A 26,789-nucleotide genomic window follows, 5' to 3' on the forward strand; every position below is an offset into this window, starting at 1 on the left:
ACCTGGTGGCCAACCAGTCTCTCCTCGCCCTGCTCGGAGTCGGAACCCTGTCCAGGGTCCTCCACCTCCTCCAGGGCCGACTCATAAGACCCCTCGCGGTCGGAGTCTGGCAGCAGCTCCAACGGCTCCTGCTGGGCCGCAACACATCAGTATGTATGAGATGACTAGGCTGAGCTCAAAAGAGGGGTCAAACATGTCATACATCACGAGTCTCTGCACCACCATAAGAGATCCCCGCAGCCTTGAATGCGTCTGAAATGGAGCATTCAAAGGCTGAAAAGCCAAGGCGCAGAGGCCAAAATGGCAAGCCGGAAAAAGCTGCTGCCTTGTCCGAATGGTTCTGCGCTTCTCCCGCTGTACTCCCTGGAGCGCCCGCTGACAATCAGCTGTGTTTTTGACGCTGTGTATCAGCCCCAACGCGCCTGTGCTCACAACCAGCGAACCTGTTGCTAAAGCTCACCTCTGGGAACAGCTGATTGGAGGTATTCCGGGAGGCCGTTCCACCCGCCAATCAGCTGCTCCTGCTGAATCAGGCTGGGATAATGTGTTGAAGCTGACCAGGCTGTTTGCTAAGGACGCAAGCCAGATGAATACTGATGGATACTGGTAGGCAGAGGCAGAATTTTCTTTTCTTATTTTCATCCCCAAAAACTAAGAGTGGGTTCCGGCAGACACTGCACTCTCAAACACACGCGCAGAATAAAAAAAACAAGATGGCGGTGCCATAGGCACCACCCGGAGAACCAGTTCAGGGGTGTGGCAGGCCTGGGTCGCTGGAACCAGGCCGCCAAACCACTACCGGTTCAGACAAACCAGCCCTAAGTGGTAGTAACCCACGACTGGTGCGTCTTATACTTTGTAGCGTCTTATACTGCGAAAAATATGGGTATTTCTGACAGATACAGACAACAATTGCAAAAAGTTGTCAAGAACCCACTTACCGGCTGTCCCGGTTCATCCCCTCCAAGAATTCTGAAGCCGAATCCCGATTCCATCCTCCGAAGATGAACATCCAACTCCTTGTAATCGGAACCTGCTTCAAGATAACAGTTGATTGAGAGTTGATTTCTGGTGAATGTATGAAAAAAAAAGGCTCTACTGCTTTAAAGGATGAGTGACAGCTTCCAAAGGACTTTTTCAAATTAATTTTTCAAGTGGCCCAGCCTTAGTGCCTACATTAAGGCCACACCTGTATCCAGTTTCGGTCACAGCAACCAAAATGTTGAGCGAAGAAGAATAACTAGGACGATTTAAGGCCTGGAGGCTAAATCATAGGAAGAACGGTTGCAGGAATTGGGCCTGTCTAGAGAAAAGAAGGATTAGGGGGTGACATGATAGCAGTATTCCAGTATTTCAGGGGTTGCCACAAAGAAGAGGGGGTCAGCCTATTCTCCAACAATCACCCATCGTTAAAAAAAAAGACACCACGGCAGATTAAAAACATGAACAGATAAAATCATGGAGTTAAGATTTTTGCAACTATCAAATCACAGCAGCGGCAACATTGCCATGGATGGAGTTGATGATTTTACACATGCGGTTTTCTATTTTATTGAAATATATGGTTGCACGCTGCCCAGAGACACATTCTGTGAGATGGCTGGCCATGTAAATTTGATTAATACCCTGTTTTCCCAAAAATAAGACCTCCCTGGACAATAAGCCTGATTGGGCTTTTAAGCACGTGCGCTAAAATAAACCCTCCCTGAAAATATTTAAATGCATGTGCAACCAGCCCCCACCATTTCCTGGGGGGGAAAGGGGGGGAACACGCCCCACACATCCCACATGCACCTGCTATCCACACGGAATGGCCTCACCGAGGCCGCTCCCGCAAACCCCATCTCTCGTGCTCTCGTACTTGAGAGACCGCCTGCGGCCAATTACCTCCCAAAGACCCGTTAGATCACACAGGCTCGGCCTCCTCCGGGTTCCATCCACCAGCCAATGCCACCTGGCTACCACCCGGGGGGAGGGCCTTCTCTGTGGCAGCTCCGGCCCATTGGAACGAACTCCCCGCGGAGATTCGGACCCTCACCTCTCTCCCTGCTTTCCAAAAAGCCGTTAAAACCTGGCTGTGTCAGCAGGCCTGGGATTGATGAGTTCCCCTCCCCTCTCGACCTGTATGGCTGTATGATTCTTGTTTATTTTAATCACGTGTATTGTGTTCTATGTTCCCCTTTCCCCCTTTGAGTTGTTCGCCGCCCTGAGTCCCTCCCGGAGAAGGGCGGCATACAAATAAACTAAATCTAATCTAATCTAATCCTTCTCTTAGTGGTGGGTGCAAAAAGAGCATCAGACGCCAGGATGTGCCAGAAATAGAGATAAAACTTCCAGGCCTCTCTGGATCAGCTGATCTGCGGGCCAAGGTTAAGGGGTCTCCTGCACCTCAAAAATAATAAGACCTCCCCCCAAATAAGGCCAAGTGCTTTTTCCAGGGGTCAAAAGAAAATAATTATTTAAGTATTTAATACATTTATAGGCCGCCCAATCGCGAAGGACTCCGGGTGGCTTACAGAAAATACATTTAAAAAGAATTAAAAAATTAAAATTTTCAGGGAAACACGGTAAATAGAACAAAGGAAGTCAATCACTTTCAGGTCACCATTAAAGCTCTTCGACGTTAAAATAATTGTATTCTATACTTAGAAAACGTTGAGAGTTTAGCCCACCTTTAAATATTTAAATCTACTGATAAATTAACACTAAAACCTAAGCAAAGCACAGTCAAAGCTCACACCTACAGCCCAAATATGAATATAAATCTCTCTCCATTTTGTTGACAGTTGCATTCCTTATAAATTACATGTTTGTATATTATGAGGCCCACGGACCTCATACCTGTAATATAACCTGGGAAATAGATTCGGAATGCAGTGGATTAAAATAGTCGAACGGAGCAAAATGCAATGGATTGGCATGAAATGTAAAGGAATTAAGAATAATGTCATATATCCTAAACCGTCAGGCAAACACTTTCTAAATTTGGTGAACCCGTCAAGTGAGAAAGACAAATGCGGTGGAATGTGGGCATCTGTTAGAAACCTGATCGATGAAAACAGTTTTCTTTGTAAATATGAATATACGCTGGATGAAGTAATGGGTGAGTTGGTTTGCATACGCAATGAATCTATCCTCAAACAAGAGGCAACAGGAGCCGTAAATCCTAGGAAATAAAGGAAAATATTTGTGCTTGGTGCTCTCTGAGCTTGGTGGTTTTCTTGCAGGCGTCTCATGACCCAGCTAGGTAACATCATCAGTGCCGAGATTCATTTATCTTATTTATGACGGTTGCAGTGTCTGGGGGGGTTGTGGGATCCCCTTTTACGACCTTCTGACCAGCAAAGCCAAGGCGGAAGTGAGATTCACTTAACAACCGTATTACTAGCTTCATAACTGCAGTGATCCACTTAACAACTTTGGCAAGAGAGGTCGTAAAACTGGAAATACAGATGAACAGTGTGGGAAGGGACCTTGTAGGTCATCTAGTCCAACCCCCCATCCTACATCACCCAAGTAGGAGACCCTACACCCTTTCTGACAGATGGCAGTCCAGTCTCTTCTTGAAAGCTTCCAGGGATGAAACTCCCACCGCTTCTGAAGGCAAATTCTGTCCCGTTGAATACAGAGTAACAGTGCTGGAAGGGATCTTATAGCAATAGCAGTTAGACTTATATACCGCTTCATAGGGCTTTCTTGTAGGTCATCTAGTCCAACACTCCACTCAAGCAGGAGACCCTACAGCATTTCTAACTAAATGGACCTTCTTGGTGTAGTTAAGTTGAAGCACACAAAAGATGAGTTGCGTGAGTTGGCCATTGGCTACTCAGGGCTGCTAGAGGCTCTGAGCTGAGATTCTCACAAAAGGGAGAAAGAATGGGCAGCAGAAGGAAGCCAAAATAATACTTGCCCGAAGTATCCATTCGTACACCGGTCCTTGGAGGTGCTTGTTCTGAACGAGAAAACAGGGAGATAAAAACAAAATGTATGTTTCTCCAGACACTGAAATATACACTATTATTGTCTGCCTTGGTTCTAAATTAGGGTTTCAGGAACTGGGCATGTCTATTTTGATGAAGAGAAGGACTAGGGGAGACAGGATAGCAGTCTTCCAATATCTCAGGGGCTGCCCCAAAGAAGAGGGAGTCAAGCTATTCTCCAAAGGTAGACCAAGAAGCAACGGGTGGAAACTAGTCAAGGAGAGAAGCAACTTAGACCTAAGGAGACATTTTCTGACAATGAGAACAAATAATCAGTGGAACAATTGCCTCCAGAAATTGTGAATGCTCCAACACTGAAAGCTTTTAAGAAGATGTTGGATAATCATTTGTCTGAAGTGGTATAGAGTTTCCTGCCTAGGCCGGGGGTTGGACTAGAAGACCTCCAAGGTCCCTCCCAACTCTGCTATTCTGTTCTGTTCTGTTCTGTTCTAGTCTACTCTACTCTACTCTACTCTACTCTACTCTACTCTACTCTACTCTACTCTTCTATTCTATTCTATTCTATTCTACTCTACTCCTACTCTACTCCTACTCTACTCTACTCTATTCTATTCTACTCTTCTACTCTACTCTTCTACTATTCTATTCTATTCTATTATTCTATTCTATTCTATTCTATTCTATTCTATTCTATTCTATTCTATTCTACTCCTCTACTCTTCTCTTCTCTTCTCTTCTCTTCTCTTCTCTTCTCTCTCTCTGAATGTGAGTGTCAGAAAAATTTCTAAATGTCTAACAGCAAGTAAAGACTCTTAAAAATAATAGATATTTTAAGAGACTGCGGCACCCGTTAATAGAGCGATGGGCTGTTCAACTGACACTTTCCATTAGCATGAAACTCCTCTGGGGTTTCCTTGCCAGCAATCACAATTGTTTCACATCCACAGTGCTTTCTTCTGGTGTTGGTTATTTGTATAAACATCTCCGAAAATGCTCCTGGATTTACTGTCAGATCCTACAAGCCACCAAAATATTTTGTCACGATGAGTAACTCTCATCCCAAGATGAAGAATAACTGGGAAAAAAAATCTTTTGACTTAAAGCATTTTCAAATCCCCCTCCACTCTGTCTGATGTTAGTGGCATAATTTGTATTCCTAAGAGGTAAGCCTCTTACATCATATCTGAGAGAGAAAGAGAGGGTGGGAGGGAAGGAGAGAGAGAGAGAGGTGAGGGAGAAGAGAAGAGAGAGAGAGACAAGGGGGGAGTGACAGAGAGAGACAGAGGGGGCGGAGAGAGAGGGCGGAGAGAGAAGAGAGACACAGGGGGAGAAAGAGAGACAGGGGAGGGAGAGAAGTGAGAGAGAAGTGTGTGTGTGAGAGAGATGGTGTCGAGAGAGAGAGAGGGGGAGAGAGGGAGAGAGAGAGGTGAGAGAAGAGAGAGAGACAGAAGGGGAGAGTGGCGGTGACAGACAGAGACAGAGGAAGGGAGAGAGAGGGCGGAGAGAGAAGAGAGACGCAGGGGGAGAAAGAGAGACAGGGGGGAGAGAGAGAAGTGAGAGAGAAATGTGTGTGAGAGAGAGACGGGGAGAGAGAGGAAGAGTGGGGAAAGAGAAGTGAGAGAGACAGAGGAGAGAGAGACACACACACAGAGGCGGGGGAGAGAGACAGGGAGAGACAGAGGGGAGAGAAAAGAGAGAGAGACAGGGTCGAGAGAGAGGGGGAGAGAAAGAGAGAGAGGGAGAGAGATAGGGTCGAGAGAAAGGGGGAGAGAGGGAGAGAGAGGTGAGAGAGAAGAGAAGAGAGAGAAGGGGAGAGTGACAGAGAGAGACAGAGACAGAGGAGGGGAGAGAGAGGGCGGAGAGAGAAGAGAGACAGGGGGAGAAAGAGAGACAGGGGAAGAGAGAGAAGAGAGAGAGAAGAGAGAGAGAGAGAGACAGGAGAGAGAGAGAAAGAGGGGGGAAAGAGAGAAGTGAGAGAGACAGTGGAGAGAGAGAGACACACACAGAGGCGGGGGAGAGAGACAGGAAGAGACAGAGGGGAGAGAAAAGAGAGAGAGACAGGGTCGAGAAAGAGGGGAAGAGAAAGAGAGAGAGGGAGAGAGACAGGTGAGAGAGAAGAGAAGAGAAAGGTGGGAGAGTGACAGAGACAGACAGAGACAGAGGGGGGGAGAGAGGACGGAGAGAGAAGAGAGACACAGGGGGAGAAAGAGAGACGGGGGGAGAGAGAGAAGTGAGAGAGAAATGTGTGTGAGAGAGAGACGGGGGAGAGAGAGAAAGAGGGGGAAAGAGAGAAGTGAGAGAGACAGAGGAGAGAGAGAGACACACACATACACACAGAGGCGGGGGAGAGAGACAGGGAGAGGCAGAGGGGAGAGAAAAGAGAGAGACAGGGTTGAGAGAGGGGGGAGAGAGGGAGAGAGAGAGAGGGAGAGAGACAGGTGAGAGAGAAGAGAAGAGAAAGGGGGAGAGTGACAGAGACAGACAGAGACAGAGGGGGGGAGAGAGAGGGCAGAGAGAGAAGAGAGACACAGGGGGAGAAAGAGAGACAGGGGGAAAGAGAGAAGTGAGAGAGACAGAGGAGAGAGAGACACACACACAGAGAGAGGCAGGCGAGAGAGACAGAGAGAGACAGAGGGGAGAGAAAAGAGAGAGAGAGAGAGAGACAGAGGGTCGAGAGAGAGGGAGAGATAGAGGGGGGAGAGAGAGAGAGAACCACCAAGCTCAGAGAGCACCAAAGACTCTTGCAAAGCAGATAATTAGAGTAATAATGGATCTCCATAGAAAACTTCAGTAAGGCCAAACAAACTATCTGAATAGAATCCCCCTGGACCAGTGGTGGGATTCAAATAATTTAATAACCGGTTCTCTGCCCTAATGACCAGCTGCGTAGGCGGGGCTCGGTGGTCATGTGACCATGTGGGCATGGCCAACTCAACGTCACTCACACCGAAGGGCGCTGATTTTCGCCTTAGGTGTTACAATGTAATAAGGGTTCATGGAGAGGCAGTTTCTGTAAGCAGGGCAATAAAGATCAGGATAGAAACAGCACTAGAATGTTTCCTTCCTTCCTTCCTTACAGGATTAGCCCTGTAAAGTGGGGAAAAACAAAAGGAGATTTCTTCCAACAACCGGTTCTCCCAACTGCTTAGAAAGTTACCAACCGGTTCTCCCGGATAGGTACGAACCGGCTGAATCCCACCACTGCCTTGGACCTATGGAAGAGGGGGGAAAGAAAAGTCTGCAATCTGGCATTTTATTCCACAGATTCCCCTTCTAAGCGATTGGGCACCTTTCCAGTTAGGAAAGGGTTGAATATTTTTCAGAGATTTTATTATTTACCATCATCAGATACCTGCCTTGTAGACGTGACTCTCTCTGGGCTTCCTCGCTTCCCTTTAACAAGGCTTAAAAAAAATACGCTTTTCAGCTTACAGAAAGGCAGCACAGCTGCGGGCAATTTATTTCCAGAATTGTTCCTGCACCGTATTGATCGATGGGTTCCCAAATTGGCCCAAATATTTACCCAATATTGATTGCACAAAGGAAGACAGGCAACCGGTGTGTCATTCTCTCACTCTTCCATTATGTTTGAAAGGTCAAAAAAAATAAAAATAAAACGCGGAATTATTGTCCCGTTCGAGAAGCAAGTTCTATATCGGAGACCTCCACATCCAATTCAGGTGCAGATTAACAGAGTTGGAAGGGGCCTTGTAGGTCATCTAGTCCAACCCCCTGCCCAAGCAGGAGGCCCTTACACCCGTGATGGCGAACCTATGGAACGGGTGCCACGGGCAGCGGGTGATGCAACCGACTCATGGGCCGCGAGTTTGACACCCCAGAATTAGAAAGTTCTGGTGAAATGAGCAGGGGGGTGGGTTGGACTAGAAGACCTCCAGGGTCCCTTCCAACCCTGTTATTCTACGTTCTGTGCCAATGACACCAGCCACAACATCCTCACTGTTACAAAAAAATAAACCCCACTGTAGAAACAAGTGCCTTACTCCGCTTCATTCGGGAAGTGAATGTTGATATACTTAGAAGTCAAAAATCAATCAATCGGATGCTTCTAGGTCACCTTTTCAAATCCCCACTTACTCAAAAGGACTGGAGACGTTGGTTTCTTTGCTTCTGTTGGTCTCAAAATGCAGAAAACGAGCATAAATTCCTACTTTGAACTTCGAATAGGAAAAGAAATTCCCTCACAAAAGAGGATGAAACAACAGTTTGTACCCCTCTCTTCATTACAATATTGTAAATGTGGTGTCCATTTATCTGGTTTAATTTCTGCCTCTGTCTGCCTCTCTCTCTCTCTCTCTCTCTCTCTCTCTCTCTCTCTCTCTCTCTCTGTCTGCCTGCCTGTCTCTCTCTGTTTCTCTGTCTCTGTCTCTGTCTGTCTGTCTGTCTGTCTGTCTCTCTCTCTCTCTCTCTCTGTCTCTCTCTGTTTCTCTCTCTGTCTCTCTCTGTCTCTCTCTGTCTGTCTCTGTCTGTCTGTCTGCCTGTCTCTCTCTGTTTCTCTGTCTCTGTCTGTCTGTCTGTCTCTCTCTCTCTGTCTGTCTGTCTCTGTCTCTCTGTTTCTCTCTCTCTCTGTTTCTCTCTCTCTTTCTCTCTCTCTGTCTCTCTCTGTCTGTCTCTGTCTGTCTGTCTGCCTGCCTGTCTCTCTCTGTTTCTCTGTCTCTCTGTCTGTCTGTCTCTCTGTCTCTCTCTGTCTCTCTGTCTCTTTCTGTCTCTCTCTGTCTCTCTCTCTGTGTGTTTCATTCTTTCATCTATCCCACTGGTTGAAAAGCCACTGATACACTTTTCTCCTTGAAATAACTTTTAAGAAGATGGACGCACCAGAGCCGAGAGTCACAGAAAGATTTCGATTCCTGAAAATAGGTTTACCGGATCTTAACAATGGCAGTGGTTCACTTAACAACGGTGCCAAGAAAAGTCGTAAAATGGGGCGAAATTCACTTAACAGCTGACTCAGTCATCAATGGAAAAGTTGGGACTCAATTGTGGTCGTAAGCCGAGGACTACCTGCACTTGAAGACTGCTATAATGTCACCCCTAGTCCTTCTCTTCATTACGCTCCCAGTTCCCACAACCATCCGTCATACGGTTTAGCCTCCGGTATAGATGACCTCTATGAACCTGTTCACATAACAGACTCGTTGGAAGCACATTTCATAATCTTAATCTAAAGCCATGGCATCATTTTCAACTGAACATTGCAAAAAACACAAAAACGTTCTGTAATAACATCAAGCAACGGCAAACGGCATGGTGAAACCATCCCGACATTCAGTGGTCTATAATGAAGACTGATTCGATTTAACTATTGAAGGTGGGGAGGGGGCTCAGAGCAAGCATTTTTCCACAAAGCGCCAATTTAAACAAACACAAATGGTGAACAGCACCAGGCATGACTGTTGTATCTGTTGGAATACAACGTTCACGTAATTTGTGCAACAACTTCATCCATCCACAGATGGCAGTGTTTACAAGTCAGCAGTTGCATTTGTGGTATGCTCTACGTCTTTTCTTTGTATAGAAAGTTTCCTGCTTCCTTCTGGCAGTTAAGCAGAAAAGCACATGTCGACTGTGCACTGTCTATTCTGTAGGGCAAGGGTAGTCAGCCTTTTTATACCTACCGCCCACTTTTGTATCTCTGTTAGTAGTAAACAGTTCTCTGTGGCTGCTCCGGCCCTCTGGAACAATCTCCCCATTGAGATTCGGACCCTTACTACCCTTCCAGCCTTCCGTAAAGCAACGAAGACCTGGCTGTTCCGGCAGGCCTGGGGCTGTTGAACTATCCAGCCCCATTCAAGGTTACAACTGTTGTTGAATTTTAAATTGCTGTTTTTTTATTTTATCTTTGTATCCCCTCCCCTTTTTATTGTTAGCCGCCCTGAGTCTCTCGGGAATAGGGCGGCATACAAACCAAATCAAATCAAAATCAAATTAAAATTTTCTAACCGCCCACCGGTTCCACAGTAATGGTGATTCATAAAGTAGGGAAGTAACTTTACTTTATAAAATTTATAAAACAGAGTTACATCAAACCCCTACCGCCCACCATGAAAGCTGGAACGCCCACTAGTGGGCGGTAGGGACCAGGTTGACTACCACTGCTGTAGGGCTATATACAGAATTTCTCACAGTATCGTTCCCCCGTGACCCGACAAAAGCGCGAACGTCAAAAGCGCGTTGACAAAACCGCAGCACTAAAACCGCGATGTCAAAAGCGTGCCGACAACAGCGCGCTGACAACAGCGCGTCGACAGAAGCGCGATTTAAGTTAAGGTAAGGTTTAGGGTTAGGTTTAGGGTTAGGTTTAGGGTGAGGTTTATGGTTAGGTTTAGGGTTAGGTTTAGGGTTAGGTTTAGGGTTAGGTTTAGGTTAGGTTTAGGTTAGGTTTAGGGTTATTTTTAGGGTTATTTTTAGGGTTATTTTTAGGGTTAGGTTTAGGGTTAGGTTTAGGGTTAGGTTTAGGGTTAGGTTTAGGGTTAGGTTTAGGGTTAGGTTTAGGGTTAGGTTTAGGGTTAGATTTAGGGTTAGGTTTAGGGTTAGGTTTAGGGTTAGGTTTAGGGTTAGGTTTAGGGTTAGGTTTAGGGTTAGGTTTAGGGTTAGGTTTAGGTTTAGGTTTAGGGTTAGGTTTAGGGTTAGGTTTAGGGTTAGGTTTAGGGTTAGGTTTAGGGTTAGGTTTAGGGTTAGGTTTGGGGTTAGGTTTAGGGTTATTTTCAGGGTTAGGTTACAGCGCGCTTCTGTCGGCGCACTGTTGTCGGCGCGCTTCAGCGCTCATTCGTCGGCGCGGTTTTGTCGGCGCGGTTTTGTCACCGCGGTTTAGTCAGGCGCGCTTTTGTCGTTCACGAATTTGTGGTGGAACCTCGTTCCCCAACTGATCCTACTGAAGTTAACCATCAGGGGTGCCTTCAGCAAATTTAAGACAAATGCATGAAGCGTTGCTTTTTCCCCCTCCTGGTCTCCATAACACATAAGAATGTCAGCTGGCTTACGATGAGTTACAACATTCAATTCCATTAGGCCAGTTTGAATGTCCCCAAAAAAAAGCTTTTTCAAAAGGCAGCCAGACTTTGCTTCTTCTTGAAGACGTTTGGCTTCTCATCCAAGAAGCTCCTTCGGTTGTGACGGAGCCTGACGAGAAGCTCCTTGGATGAGAAGTGAAATGTCTTCCAGGAAGAACCAAGCCCAGTTGCCCACTTGGAAAGGCTCCTTTGGGACAGCCATGACCTGTGCACGATTAAGAATCTCCGTAAGACATTTTAGCCAAGGATTCTGCAGAAGGTGGACCATGGCTTCCACTTACGCCTACTTTCATAAATAGCTCGTGACTTCTCATACAGCTCGTACGGGTCAGGCTTCCTCGGGTCAAAGGCCTCTGTTGAATCGGGAAAAGAGCTTCTGTGAAGGGCTGGTGGGAAGGGAATAGTCTGCGGCCCAGCTGGAGCAGATAAACTTGTCTGAGGACTCCCCTGGGTCTCCCATTTTTCCATCATCTGCAACAAATAAAAGAAAACAAGGCCTTAAGAACCTGCCGAAAAACCCCATAGCTTTTTCTTTCTCAATCAGGTAACACGGTCTTGCTGTTCGGCAACGTAGCTTGGGAGATATCTACTCAACATCCATCATCTCTCTCTCTCTTCTCCCCCCTCACCCTTTCCCACTTTCTCACTTACACCTATACCCACTCATGTCTGCCTATCCACTATCTATCTACTTACCTTTCTCCCTCTATTCCTCTATTATTTTTCTCTATATTTAAATCAATCACCTACCATTTATCTATTTATCCCTCTCCCTGTCTTTCTCTGTCTCTCTCTCATCTCTCCCTGTTTCTTTGTCCTTCTGTCTCTCTCTCTCTGTCTCTCTCTCTCTGTCTCTCTCTGTCTCTCTCTCTCTTCATTTCTTCTTTTAATTGGTTTTTAGGTGTAGTTTGTCAAATAGCCCTGTCTCCACATGGACGGAGGGAAGCAAGTGACTTCTATATGCTTCCCAGATCCGTATCACGAAATCCAATAAGAAATATTTGCTTTCAAGTCAATAAGTATATGATTAAACACCTTTTACGGTGACATCAGATTTATATTCCTATATTTGGCAGCAGGGTACCCTAAAAACCTTGCAATGCAGGTTATTATTTCCTGCACGCCTTATTTCCTATAGTTATTATTGAACCATGAGTCTTATTGCCATGCATTCCAAGAACAACAATTTGGAAAATAAAAATAAAAAAAACTTACAGGCTTTGGAGTTTTCCATGGTGAAAAGAATCCTAAAAAAGAAAAGGCAAAAAAGAAACGAAAGGAAAAAGGAATGAGAAACTCACATATGATTAATTTGCCATCGTTCTTACCAACATCTTTATCTCCATTTCTACGAATTACATAGAAAAGGGCTGGCACCTTATCACCCATCATTGCCACAGGACATTTGGAAAAAGATTATTTCACACTCAGTCATTCTCATATTTAAAAACAAATGTCAGAGATAAATTTCCACAGTACAAAAAATACATTAGAAAGGTGTTTCCTTTTTTTTTAAAAAAAATCTCTAATTAGTATAATCCGAAGCTAGCATCGCCAGAGAAGAGCAACCAAGAGGATTAGGGGACTGGAGGATAAAACACATGAAGAACGGTTGCAGGAACTGGGTATGTCTAGTTTGATGAAAAGAAGGACTAGGGGAGACATGATAGCAGTCTTCCAATATCTCAGGGGTTGCCACAAAGAAGAGGGAGTGAAACTATTCTCCAAGGCACCTGAGGGCAGGACAAGAAGCAATGGGTGGAAACTCATCAAGGAGAGAAGCAACTTTGAACTGAGGAGAAATTTCCTGACAGTGAGAACAATTAATCAGTGGAACAACTTGCCTCCAGAAGTTGTGATTGCTCCAACACTGGAGGTTTTCAAAAAGATGTTGGACAGCCATTTTCTGAAATGACACTGGGTTTTCTGCCTGAGCAGGGGGTTGGACTAGAAGACCTCCAAGGTCCCTTCCAACTCTGTTATTCTGACTGGCCTAAATACCTCATCTTGATTTCATACATGTAGCCTTTATCCAAAATGTCGCAATCAAACTATCATTTTTTTTCATTTATAGTAAGCATTAATTTATAGCATCTTTCATATCCACATTTGTTGGGGGTTCGACTAGAAGAACTAAACTCTCTTATTCTACGCTCTTCCCCAGTGTGGGTGTGGCAGGTTGGAGGTGGTTGACGGAGTAAAGAATACCCCACTTCCTCCCTACTTGCATCTCACTCCTTCCCTCTCCATCCTACTTAAAGGTGAAGGTAATGGTTCTCCTCGCACATATGTGCTAGTCGTTCCTGACTCTAGGGGGCGGTGCTATCTCCGTTTCAAAGCCGAAGAGCCAGCGCTGTCTGAAGACGTCTCCGTGGTCATGTGGCCGGCATGACTCAATGCCGAAGGCGCACGGAATGCTGTTCCCTTCCCACCAAAGGTGGTTCCTATTTTTCTACTTGCATTTTTTACCTGCTTTGAAACTGCTAGGTTGGCAGAAGCTGGGACAAGTCACGGGAGCTCACTCCGTTACGCGGCACTAGGGATTCGAACTGCCGAACTGCTGACCTTTCTGATCGACAAGCTCAGCATCTCAGCCACCGAGCCACTGCGTCCTTACTTAATTTAATTTTAATTCCATTTTTAAATTTAAGATCTTTATTTAGTGTTTCAATGTTCTATACTGCATTTTATTCAATGCCTGTAAGCCATCTTTGGCGAACTGGGTGGGATATCAAGTTTGATACCTAAACCTTTCACTGGAAACATTTTTAAACCTTGTAAATTGCCTAAATGTAGATCATCCACTGAAAGGATAAAGCGCACACATACCCAAACATTAACTAAATCTGTTTTTTTATGCTCACCTTTGTAAAAGCAGAATCCAATTTAAATCTCCAAGGCTGGGTCTCAGCCTGGAAGGAAGACCCTCACTGTACATGATAAATAGCTGTGCCTTCCTTTATATGTGCTTCTTTCTTTTCATCTTAGGATGGAAGAGTGTAACAAATCCTCCAGCTTCTCAGTGTTACCACGAGGCTACTTTGAAGTATTGTTTGCATTTCATGGTGTTCGTAAATTTAGTGAACAGGAAAAGTTTTGAGCAGAGAAACAGGAAACCAGCTTTTGGGTTAAGTTAGTCCTATAATTGTTTTTTATGACGCTGAATATGGAAAAAATCCCAGTCTTTTACTGATATCTTACTCTGTATCGCCTGGATGCACGCCATTGAAGAGCTACTCGGTGTCAGGAGCAATTACGCAATTACAGGAGGTAATTGCGCTCAGCTGATGGTCATTAGGCTCCTCTCCAGACTATAAAAAAGACTGCTTGTGACACGTCCTTGCAGAAGTCAACACATTGACTAAAGAGAACGTAACTAACTTGGCAGGCTGGATTGCTGCCAAGGTTTGTCTGAATTGCTGCCAAGGTTTGTCGGACTTGCTGCCAAGGTCCTTATCTGTTTGTTTGCTTGGCTTTCAGCCACCGAGATTCTAGTCTTGTTATTAAAGGACATTCTAATTAAGCTCATCTCGGCTTTCGTTACTGGACGGAGGAGGGGGTCAGAACACCCAACTAAGGAAGGCTCCTTGAAGTTGTACTAGGAAGAAGGTAGGAAACAACAAGTTTGATACCCTAATTCCATGATGGCTAACTTATGTCATCCCAGCTCAGGTCCACTGTGCGTGAAGTGCGCCTCCTGCCAGCCAGCAGATTTTGGGATTCTCTGCTGCGCATGCGGAGGTGGCTGGAGCGCACATATGGGTGGGGGGCAGGAGGGTCGTGCACACAGGCATGGAGGTGGGGGGAGTGCATGGGGGTGCAGCGTGCATACATGGGGTGACACACACACATTGCATTAGATTGTAGGTGTGGGCACATTGTTGCACGCGCGTGTGATTTCAGCACGCCACAACAAGTCAAAATATTCTAGAGAGCTGGCTCAACAGATGTCCTTTGTTTGCACATCACTTGTCACAACTACATCGAACTGTATGGATTTCATTGTCTTTCACCACAGGCAGCATCTCCGCGTCAGGCTGCCTTAATTAAACCGTCTGAAGAGCAGGGCAAGGATCTTTCCTGAAAATGAACAGATATTATTCTGGCCCTTTCCCGTGGCATAATGAGTCTCAGCATGAGTCTTTAGAGGTCCCGAGCAGTGTGACCTTTATTTAATTTAAGGGCAAACTTTTTACAAAATGACTTCCTGTTATTAAATCTGGTGGCAGTGGCCAATTGCGTGTTCAAGTGGAGAAATTAAGCCTACTTGCGTGCTCATGAGCTCTGAAATAAATTGCTTTCGAATATAAAGTTTCTGCAAAGGTTTGTCTGAGTTTGTTGCAGCAATCACATCCAGAAAGCACACACAGGTAACTGATTCAGCTGGACCCATTAACTTCTCTTTATATATATAATATAACTAAGGTGACTGGATGTCCCGATTTCAGCGGGACAGTCACGATTTGTAACAATTTGTCCCGTGTCACGGGGCGTTTTAAAAAAGTCCCGATTTTCTGGCTTCATGTTGAAAGCCCAGTGGATTTGCTTAAGAAATCCTAACCGGGGCAAGACAAAAGACACTCTGTCTAATCCCTCTCTCTCTCTGTCTCAGTACTTTCATTGAAGATATTAAAACTTTAAAGCAAGAAAACGGACCCCCCGCCCCTTTTACTCACTTTTAAAGAAAAGATGACCCAGTACCATAGAGCTCCAGGAAATACTTGGCTAGAGAAGTTGCGAGTGTTACTTCCTGGGTTTTCCGGAGGGGAGGGGCACGGAGGTTGTAGGTCGGCTCGTGTGGAAAAAATGGTGGCAAAGTTTCTTTGAAAAAATATTTCCCTGACTAATTTCACCATTTTAATTTGCTCAGTTCTTTGTATTAACATAACACATGAAGTAAACATACAATACTAAAAGCAGGTTTTCCAACATGGTAGTAAATACAGGAAAAAAACACAAGGGGAGGAGAGAACAGTTTCAGTTTCAGTTCAGAGCAGTTGAGAGCTGCGCAGACTTTTATATATATTTTTTAAAAAAGAGAGGCTGGCATTTTGATATGAATGTCACCGCCAAAATGTTTTCCACTTAACCTGTCATGTTTATGCTCTATTGCTCTAGTTTTGTTATTAGGAGTTCCTTCCATTTTGTTAGCTACGTCTTTCAAATCCAAAGAGGCTGAATAATTTTTGTTTCAAAAATAAGAGAGAGAAAAAAATAGGATTCTCACGGGAAGGGGGAAAGGAATGATCCATTTTATTATTTTCCATCTGTCTTTCAATTGATCTTAAATGCTAAGGATCTTGTTGGGAGATTTTGTTATAATGCATTTTTATATATTTGTGCTAAATGAAACTCTCTCTCTTAACACACACACACACACATGCCAGTCTGTTTGACTGTCTGTCTGTCTGTCTCTCTCTCTATCTACACCCATATCTCTCTCCCTCCGCCCGTATCTATCTATCTATCTATCTATCTATCTATCTATCTATCTATCTATCTATCTATCTATCTAATCTATCTTATCTATCTTATCTATCTATCTATCTATCTATCTATCTATCTATCTATCTATCTATCTATCTATCTATCTGTTTCCTTCCTGCCTTCCTTACAGGATTAGCTCTGTAAAGTGGAAAAAAACAAAATGAGATTTCTTCCAACAATCAGTTCTCTGAACTGCTTGGAAAGTTAACAACTGGTTCTCCCAAATAGGTGTGAACTGGCTGAATCCCACCACTGGTGCAGAGGCCAAAAACTATTTTTTTCCTGGTTTTCCTCCTGTAAATTTCCGAAAAATTTGGTTATCCTTATCATTTGTTTTCAAAATGCGGTGCCGGTACATTTTGGAATAGACTTCACCCCCCCCACTTCGGAAGACAATAATTCCCCTTTGAGGGAGCGAAATAATGAACATCTTTCTCCCATAAGTGTTGCATTTACCAGTCGCGGGAAGGTGCAAGATAATGGGCAAAATTTCTTCCCTGTTCCGCAAAACCAATTTGAAGAGAAGTGATTTGACAAGAGCAGTTGTCGTCATGTGAAAGATGTAGAACAAAACAGCAATTAAAAAGGGAATAATCTGGCAGGAGGGGGGGAGAAAGGATAATCGGAAAGACTGTCGCAAAACATGAAAATGTTTTTAATCAAACGAACAGAGAACCTTTCCAGCAGACATAATTAAATTCTTCCCTATCTCAGTCTTGACAAGTCTCTCCCTCCCTCCCTCTCTCTCTCTCTCTGTCTCTGTCTGTCTGTCTGTCTATCTATCTATCTATCTATCTATCTATCTATCTATCTATCTATCTATCTATCTATCTATCTATCTATCTATCTATCTATCTATATTACAGCAACTGAAAATTAAAAAGAGTAAACTGATAAAGTTCCTTGCTGAGATGGGATGTGATAGGTGGCAAACGCAAATGATAAAAGCGGTGTTGCATTATAAGCTCCCACTTTTTGTAGAGGTGTTGAAAGGGTGCGTAAAAGGGGCAGAATTTGCTGTTCTGACCTAGGTTTCTCAAGATCACAAAGCCGACTCCTCGTCCCAATAAAACCCCTTTTATTTAGTTTAAACTGAATTCCTCTCCAGCAAAGTCCCGGCCAACAGTCTTTCAAGAGATTTCACAACTACAGGCCTTTATCAGGCTTGGAGAGCTGCCAGGCCGATATCTTCCAAACGCCACGCTGTAGCAGCAATTCCTTGGCAAGGAGTCAGGAACAGATCTTCACTCTAATGGATTGAACTAATGGCCTCCTGCAAACTCCACTCCCCTTTCGCTCCTCTTTTATTTCCTCTGGGAGGGGCCATTCCCTTCGTCTGGCAATTCTGCTTACACTGGGAACAGGCTCCAGCTGTTCTTCTGCCTCACAGATGTCTGACTCTGAAGACAGTTGATAACTGTCAGATGGCTCTGTCCCCTTCTCTGCCTCCGACGCAGAGCCCTCATCAGAGCCTTCCCCAGACTCCAGGACTGGCCCATGTTCCTCCCCAACCTCATCACTGTCCGAATCTGCCGCCAGCTCCGCTGACTGCTGGTGGGCCACAACACTTGTGTTCTGTTGTTGCTTTTTCCTATTGATCAGAGGAATCCAGAGGAGATCACACAAGATCGCTTGCTGCAATAAATATCAATGTGTCCAAGCAGGGTTTCCCCACCCCGTACCAGGAGCCAAAATAGGTCATAATAAGATTCGCAAAAGCTTGTGCAGCAGACCAAATTGTACAAAGAGCTCATGAGCTGGAAGGGATAACTAAGATAGAGATTATTTTAAAAAAAAAAGATGTTACCCCTTCAAAGTGACAGAGAAAGGAAGCATTTAAACCTTTTGTGGAAGAATTATTTTAAAACAATAGAATCCGATACAGATGGGGGTTTCCTTTCAAATTAATTAGACTGAAGCCAGGAGGAAGACATGCTGTTTCAACTTCCTTGTGTGACAAAAATTCCTAATAAATTCAAGGAATACCCTTTTCATGAAAAGATGACCTTGGACAGAGGGAGGGTGATTCTCAACATGGAAATGAAAGGACCATTTGTAGTCTAACTTTTAGAAACACTGAAAGTTATAGATGAATAAGGACCATATTTGGTGGTCCTGTACCGAGGCCATGAAATACTGGAGAAGGATTCAAAACTGGCTAAAAGAGGTGACCGGGGCAAGCATGGAATGGAAACCTGAGACTTTTTTTTACTAAGCATAAAACCAGAAAACATGAGTAAATCTATATGGCATTTGAGCCTACATATAATTGTGGCCGCAATAATATGACTTTATTGTCATAGTATGTATACGCACGGTACACCCATACAACGAAATTCACATAACTTCCAGAGGCCAGGCCCAACACACATGGCAATCCCCAAACATCCCCCCACCCACCAAAAATTCCCTGCCCCTAAACCCACCCACTTGATAAGTTGAGTGGTGCAGTGGCCTAGGGGTGGAACTCTCACTCACAATCAGGAGATTGTGAGTTCGAACCTAGGTAGAGGCTGATATTTCTCTCTCTGGGCATAATAAGAATATATCTGCCGAGCAAAACTCCTCATTGGTGACAGGAAGGGCATCCAGCCAGGAAACCCTAAGCTCCATTCAGTGGCCCAGACTCCACCCCATTAAGGACTATGGGGTCGTTAAAAGAAGACGAGTGCGGTTGATAAGTGAGTAACTTGGTTGTTAAGTGAATCTGGCTTCTCTGTTGACTTTGCTTGTCAGAAGGTCGCAAAAAGGGATCACGTAACGGTGGGAACTGCAACCGCCGAAAATACAGGCCAGTTGCCAAGCAATTTTGATCACATGACTATGGGGAAGCTGCAGCGGTCATAAGTGTGAAAAACAGTCATAAAAAGTCACTTTTTTTCAGTGCCTTGGCAACTTCGAACCATCACTAAATGAACTGTTGTAAGTCGAGGACTTTCTCTCTTATCAGTTTCAAGGAGTTAAATAAGCCGTCCGAAACCCCTTCATCGTTTTCTCCAGATTTGTAGACCGCCACAGGATTCCTCTTCCTTTGCGAGTTGGTTCAATTAATTTTAATTCGTCTGGGTAGTTTCTAATGAAGTTTAATCTGTGCTAATTGTTTATAAATGACTTATAGATTTGAGCATTCATGTATTCACGCCAGCCGGATAACGGTAAAATCTGAAACTAATTTTGTAAAATGGATTATATCCAATATCAGGAGCGGGCGCGGTAGCCTAGAGGGGGAGCTCTCGCCTCACAATCAGGAGCTCTGTGAGTTCCATCCTAGGTAGAGGCAGATATGTCTCTCTTTGGGCACAATGAGAATATATCTGCCGAACAAAACTCCGCAATGGCGACATGAAGAGCATCCGGCCAGTAAACCCTCAGCTCCATTCAGTTGCCCAGATTCCATCCTGCAAGGGATTATGTTGTCATCAAATGAAGATGATTATATCAAATATCATCCAGTTGGAGAACAGTCTCAAAGATAAGGAATCTTACATGATATAAATATGGGTATCTATTTTACATAACCAGTTTCTCCACATGTTCTCTGCCAGTTTGGGATCCGATTGATCAGTCCACAAGTTCCTTTAGTGACTGTTCAAAGTTACAACGTCACTGCAAAAAAAGAGACTTAGGACCATGTTTCACAGTTATGACCCTTGCAGCAGATTCGCTTAACAACTTTGTGGCTCACTTTACAACTTCTGATTCACTTAACAACAGGGCTGCAAAATGGGGCAAAAGTCACTTAACAAATGTCTCACTTAGCCACAGAAGTTTTGGGCTCAATTGCTAATCATAAACTGAGGACTGCTGTAATATGCTTTGATCAAATATTACACCACACAAAATGACACAAATGCCATGATTTTCACATACAAGTGTGTTGTGGCCCAGCAGGAGCCGTTGGAGCTGCAAACAGATTCCGCCAGCGAGGGGTCTTATGAGTCGGCTCTGGAAGAGGTGGAGGACCCTGGACAGGGTTCCAACTCCGAGCAGGGCGCAGAGAGGCTGTTTGGCCACCAGGAGGCACCTGAGGCATGGAGCAGCGGTGAGAGCCAAAGGGAGTGTGCTCCTGATGTCATGCCTTGGAGTAGTGATGAGGAGACAAGGGAGGTGGTCTTGGATGCCTGGTAATGCCGGGCAGATCGACATAGAGAGCAGCTACGCAGTTACAAAAGATAATTTATACTCAGGTGGTTGCAATTAGGCTCCTCTCAAGATTGTATTTAAGGAGAGACCCGGGGAGGAGTCTGATTTGCAGGATTCAACTTCATTCTTAATGCTGGAGAAGCTGTTATCTGTCTCTGTCGAAGTCTGAGTTGCTGCCAAGGTTCTTAACTGTTTGTTGTGCTTGGCTTTCAGCCACCGAGGTTTATGTTTCCTGCTAATAAAGTGCTGTAGAATTCCAGTTCAGCTTGTCTCGGCATTCATTACTGGACGGAGGAGGGGGTCAGAACACAAGTATATGTCCTTCATGGGAGTATTTAATGTCTTAAAACTCAGGGGAGGAGAATTCATAATGTTCCTCTCAGGCCTGCATTTATATTCCTTTTAGAATTTTGGCCTGCCACACTTTCCCTTATTTCATCATGCTGTTTCATTAGTATAGTTGATGGGAGGGGGGAATAGACAAGAGTAGGATTGTGGAATGTATTGTTTTCATTCTTTACTAGAAGCCAAGGTCATCTTTTGTCTCTGCAATTTTACACCTGACCGGAAGAAGCTGGGTGTGGATGCCAGCATGGAAGAAGAAGATTGGACCATGTGATGGATTGTGGGTGTGGGGACAAGATCATGAACTTTTAATTGGGTGGGATTCTGATGTCATTTCCAGAATTGGGATTAACACAGATGTGCTAAGATGTCTGCTTTATTAAATTGGAACTTTAAGGATCGTTTTGCCTTGGACTCTGATTTAATTCTACATGATACTTGGAACGCTGACAGTTGCATTTTGCCTAAGTTTGCATTTTTTAATTTAACGTATTGAATAACACGGTGGCTGGACACCATCAAAGCTGACGCCAGGCAGAGTATAGAAAAACTGAAAGAAGGAGACTCCAAGGTGCTTTTTCAGGAGGCAAATGGACTTTTTTTTGTTTTTCCTTGAAGAAGTTGGCTTCTTGGCTTCTCATCCAAGAAGCTTCTTCGGTTCTGCCTCAAGAACAGAACTGAAGTAGCTTCTTGGATGGAAAAGAAACATCTTCAAAGAAAAACAAAGTAAGTCCAGGTGACCTCAACAACCCTCTAAAAAGGACGCAAATGACCAGCTGTCAGCAAGGAGTATAAATCCTTCCATTCTCCCACCCTCCAGTCAGAGCTGAAGAAGCTTCTTGGATGAGAAGTGAAACATCTTCAAGGAAAAACCAGAAAATCCAGTTGACTCCTGAAAAAGCGCTTTTGGGATTTAGGGAAGCAATAATAGTTTGAAAGAGGGGTCAAATATGTGTCAAAATTGAAGATCCCTCTCTTGACAGAGGTGGAGGGATACGACCTCATCTATCTCCAGTCTACAACACAGTCCTTTCAATAGTTCCAACAAGGCTCCACACACCCATTTGCACCACTCAGGTGACTCTGAAGACACAGATAAACCTCCAAGTGGCCTCAATGACTCTCTATAAAGATGCAAATGACCAGCTTTGTCTGCAAGGAGTATAAATCCTTCCATTCCTCACCATCCAGTCAGAGCTGAAGAAGCTTCTTGATGAGAAGCAAAATGTCTTCAAAGCGAAAGAAATAAACCTCCAAGTGGCCTCAATGACCCTCTAAAAGGATGCAAATGACCAGCTGTCTGCAAGGAGTATAAATCCTTCCATTCCCCACCATCCAGCCAGAGCTGAAGAAGCTTCTGGGATGAGAAGCAAAATGTCTTCAAAGAGAAAGAAAGAAACCTCCAAGTGGCCTCAATGACTCCCGAAAAGGATGCAAATGACCAGCTTTGTCTGCAAGGACTCTAAATCCTTCCATCCCCCACCATCCAGTCAGAGCTGAAGAAGCTTCTTGGATGAGAAGCAAAACACCTTCAAGGAAAAACCAGAAAGTCCTGTTGCCTTTTGAAAAAAAGGTCATTTGGGACAAAGAAAATCCAGTTGCTTCTTTAAAAAGCACCTTTGGGTCAACCATGACCTGGGGGACTGATATTCTCCAGAGACATCAAAGAAGTAGTGCAAGATTGGAAGATATAGAGAGACCTGGCCCATGGAATCACCAAAAGTTGGACACGATTGAATGGATAACAACATCCTTATCATCACCTGTTATATTTATATTCCCAGTTGCAATGGAGGGCTGTGAAGGTTGGACCGTAAGGAAGGCTGAACACCAAAGGATGGAGGCCTTTGAACTCTGGTGCTGGAGAAGACTCCTGTGAGTCCCTTGGACTACAAGGAGATCCAACCGGTCAGTCCTAGAGGAGATCAACCCTGGCTGCTCCTTAGAAGGCCAGATCCTGAAGAGGAAACTCAAAGACTTTGGCCACCTAAGGAGAAGGAAGGACTCCCTGGAGAAGAGCCTCATGCTGGGAACGATGGAGGGCAAAAGAAGAAGAAGGGGACGACAGAGAAGGAGGTGGCTGGATGGAGTCACTGAAGCAGCCGGCGTGAGCTTCAATGGACTCCAGAGGATGGTAGAAGACAGGAAGGCCCGGAGGAACGTTGTCCAGGGGGTCATGATGGGTCGGACACGACTTCGCAACTAACAACAACAACATGGGCTTTCTAAAGCTTTGTACGATGGTAAAATGGGATAAATAAAAATAACACCTATTTTCACACCGAGGCTGGTGAAAATAAGTAGAGTGTTAAGTGATGTGGAAGACACGTCAACCAGTAAATAAATAAACTTCCTTATTTATCGGAAAAACCTAGATCAGGGATGTCAAACTCTTTTCATTGAAGGGCACATCAGGGTTGCGTTTGACCTTGAGGGGCGTGGCCATGGTGGGCGTGGCCATGGTGGGCGTGGCCATGGTGGGCATGGCCATGGTGGGCGTGACCATGGTGGGCGTGGCCATGGTGGGCGTGGCCAGCTCAACATCACTCATGTCAGGGGCGCAATGGGTTGGACACGACTTCTCAACTAACAACAACAACAACTGACTTCTACTTCACAACACACTGAGAGAGCAAGCATCTCTTAAAACTTTCGCAACGAATTACGGTAATTGCATCAATTTCCCAGACTTACCTCCTCTATGGATGAACAAAGACGTTTCGCTTCCAACTGGACATTCTTTAAGTATATCCACTACCTCGGCATGGCTCATGTTCTGTACATTCTGCTGGTTGATCTCCACAATGAGATCGCCTTCGCATAAACCGGGGCAGCCCTGGACATCTAAGATCTGCTTCACCCTTTGTCCCGTGGGACTGTCCGCGATGGTGAAGCCGAAGCCCTGGGACCCTTTCACAATGGTTAAGGTCATGAGTTCAGCTTGAGTGGCTCCCGACGAGGCCATGGAGACGTTGTCGTCGTGGAGGGGTGGTGGGAATGCGCCGTCGAGCTGACTCTCTGCTGGAATGGAGTGCAAGGAATGGGGCGGCCGATCCGTGATATCCGGAACAGACTGGGAAGTTCTAGAAATGTATTCCAAGTACGTTTCATAGTTATGTCTCCCGTTGACGATGACCGGAGGCCTCTCCATCATGGCGAGTGGCGGCACTATGCTGTTGGCAGGATCTTCGGGGTCGAAGGGCAGAGGGTATCCGCGACATAGCACCAGGTTGACGCTCTGGCCAATGGGAACAGACTGGAAGAGTTTGACGACGTCCGCGTGAGTATGTCCGAGGACGCAGACTTCATTAATGTAGACAATGACGTCACCTGGACAAAAAGAAACCACAACCCATTATACAAGTCATTTTGTCGTGAGGCAACAACTATGCTGTAGCTACTGAGATAATTGCTTAAAATGACAGGGAATATATTACAGGTATATATACACCTCGACTCACAACCACAATTGAGTCTAACAATTCAGTTCCTAAGTGAGACATTTGTTAAGTGAGTTTTGCCCCATTTTACTACCAGAAATGTCGTAACACAGCTGTTAAATGAATCACTGCAGCTGATAAATTAGTAACCTGGTTGTTAAATGAATCTAGCTTCCCCATTGACTCTTAAGTAAAGATAAAGGTTCCCCTCGCGCACATGTGCTAGTCATTCCTGACTCTAGGGGGTGGTGCTCACCTCCGTTTCAAAGCCGAAGAGCCAGCGCTGTCCGAAAACATCTCCATGATCATGTGGCCGGCATGACTAAATGCCAAAGGCACACGGAACACTGTTACCTTCCCACCAAAGGTGGTTCCTATTTTTTTACTTGCATTTTTACGTGCTTTCGAACTTCTAGGTTGGCGGAAGCTGGGACAAGTAACGGGAGTTCACTCCATTACGCGGCGCTAGGGATTCGAACCGCTGAACTGCCGACCTTCTGATCAACAAACTCAGTGTCTTAGCCGCTGAACCACCTCGTCCTTTAATGCTTACAGTAATAGCCCACAAAAATTCTACACAATTGACACATTCCCATGTGTAAAATGGGACAACGCCCAGGACCGTACCTCAAGAGCCCTGTACGGTTATGCTGCAGATACAAGTTTATTTGTTATCATTTATCAGACACCGACTCACATACTAGGATGTGTAATAGGTCTGGAGATTATTTTTTAGACAATAAAATTGCCCGCACAATAAGGTGAAGACGCAAGATCGATCAGGCCAGGCTTGTACCCACAAATAATCTGCTCCAGGAGTGACCCAGAAAAAAGCAGTGACGGAACATGAATTATTATCTGCAGCGGCTTTAAAACAACACCGCGGTATCATCAGCAATCTCCTGACCCCTGAACTATCTTCAGAAACAGCGCCTTGGCGACTGACAGCTTCTTAATCTAAAGCAATGGCTTAGCAGCAACGGGAAACCAAATCACCAAGACAAATGTGCGCGATTCCAAGCTTGTGAGAGAAACTCCAGACCGAACGAACGCCGAGAGCGATTACGGCCTACAAGAGCTAATAATGTGAGTGAAAACTCTAGAGTATCTGTGGAGGTTCTCGGTTGTCCGAACCAGAGTTGTCTCAAAGGTGCTTTTTTCCAACCACCCACACCCCTCAAAAAACAGCTGGATTTTCCTTGTTTATTTTCTTCGAAAAAGGTTTCACTTCTCAACCCAGAGGCTTCATCGGCTTCGGCAGAATGGAAGGATTCGTTCTGACAAGATGGGAAAGGGGGTGTTGAAAGGATCACATTTCTTTGCAGTCATCTGATTGTTAGTACTCTCCCTGAGAGTCTTGAGGCCACCTGGGGGTGGGGGTGGGGGTTAAAAGCCTCCAGGGATGGAAGGCGCACGGAACGCTGTTCCCTTCCCACCAAAGATGGTTCCTATTTTTCTACTTGCATTTTTTAACGTGCTTTCGAATTGCTAGGTTGGCAGAAGCTGGGACAAGTAACGGGAGCTCACTCCGTTATGCGGCGCTAGGGATTTGAACTGCTGAACTGCCGATCTTTCTGATTGACAAGCTCAGCATCTTAGCCACTGAGCCACCGTGTCCCTATAGCGACCGCATTCCTATACGTCCCTATACATCTCTTTAACATTTCTATTTGCCGGAAATGATAGTTGCTGAATAAGAATGGAGCACAGATATACAGTGTATGGAGCTACCATTTTTATCTATATATTTTTTTCTCTTCTCTTTAAGGAGCCCTGATTGGTATCCTCTGTGTGTGTGTGTGTGTGTGTGTGTGTGTGTGTGTGTGTGTTTTAATTAAAGAAGCTAGCTTTTCAAAATGTGGGGGCTAAACCAGAGTGCATCCGGCAATTATCCAGAAACAGATGTGCATTAGTTGAGGCTATTTACATTTCTATTGTGTTCTATTGAAACGAAAGCGTTTATAACTATTACTTTTTCTTCTTCTTTGCAGGAAAAGGAAAATAAAACGGATTGTGACAATCTAAAAGACTTTGATTATTCGCTGATCTGGCAAATATCAAACCGCAGGGAATAAAACTGCCAGGGAAGCAGAAATGAGTGAAGAGTACAAGAACCAGGCAGAAACGCTGCACGCATAAGGCCTTGTGAGGCCCTTGGACTGCAAGGCCATCGAACCGGTCAATCCTAGAGGAGATCAACCCTGACTGCTCTTGAAAAGGCCAGATCCTGAAGAGGAAACTCAAAGACTTTGGCCACCTGATGAGAAGGAAGAAGGACTCCCTGGAGAAGAGCCTCATGCTGGGAACGATGGAGGGCAAAAGAAGAAGAAGGGGACGGCAGAGAAGGAGGTGGCTGGATGGAGTCAGGGAAGCAGCTGGCGTGAGATTAAATGGACTTCAGGGGA

At 44.9% G+C, this 26,789-nt stretch overlaps 1 protein-coding gene across 1 annotated transcript in view; it reads right to left on the minus strand.

The window, feature by feature from the left end:
- MAGI2 (membrane associated guanylate kinase, WW and PDZ domain containing 2) overlaps nt 1-26,789 on the minus strand; it is a gene marked incomplete in the record, with an annotated part of 526,586 nt that overhangs the window by 71,079 nt on the left and 428,718 nt on the right. Inside the window, 5 exon segments of the mRNA XM_087722353.1 lie at nt 942-1,033; nt 3,911-3,952; nt 11,251-11,440; nt 12,185-12,216; nt 23,639-24,274. Coding sequence (XP_087578479.1) covers nt 942-1,033; nt 3,911-3,952; nt 11,251-11,440; nt 12,185-12,216; nt 23,639-24,274 — 992 coding nt within the window.

This window comes from Thamnophis sirtalis, unplaced genomic scaffold, assembly GCF_051295495.1.
Source record: "Thamnophis sirtalis isolate CommonGarterSnake01/CBP01778 unplaced genomic scaffold, rThaSir2_p1.2 scaffold_9, whole genome shotgun sequence".
NCBI classification, from domain to species: Eukaryota; Metazoa; Chordata; class Lepidosauria; order Squamata; family Natricidae; genus Thamnophis; species Thamnophis sirtalis.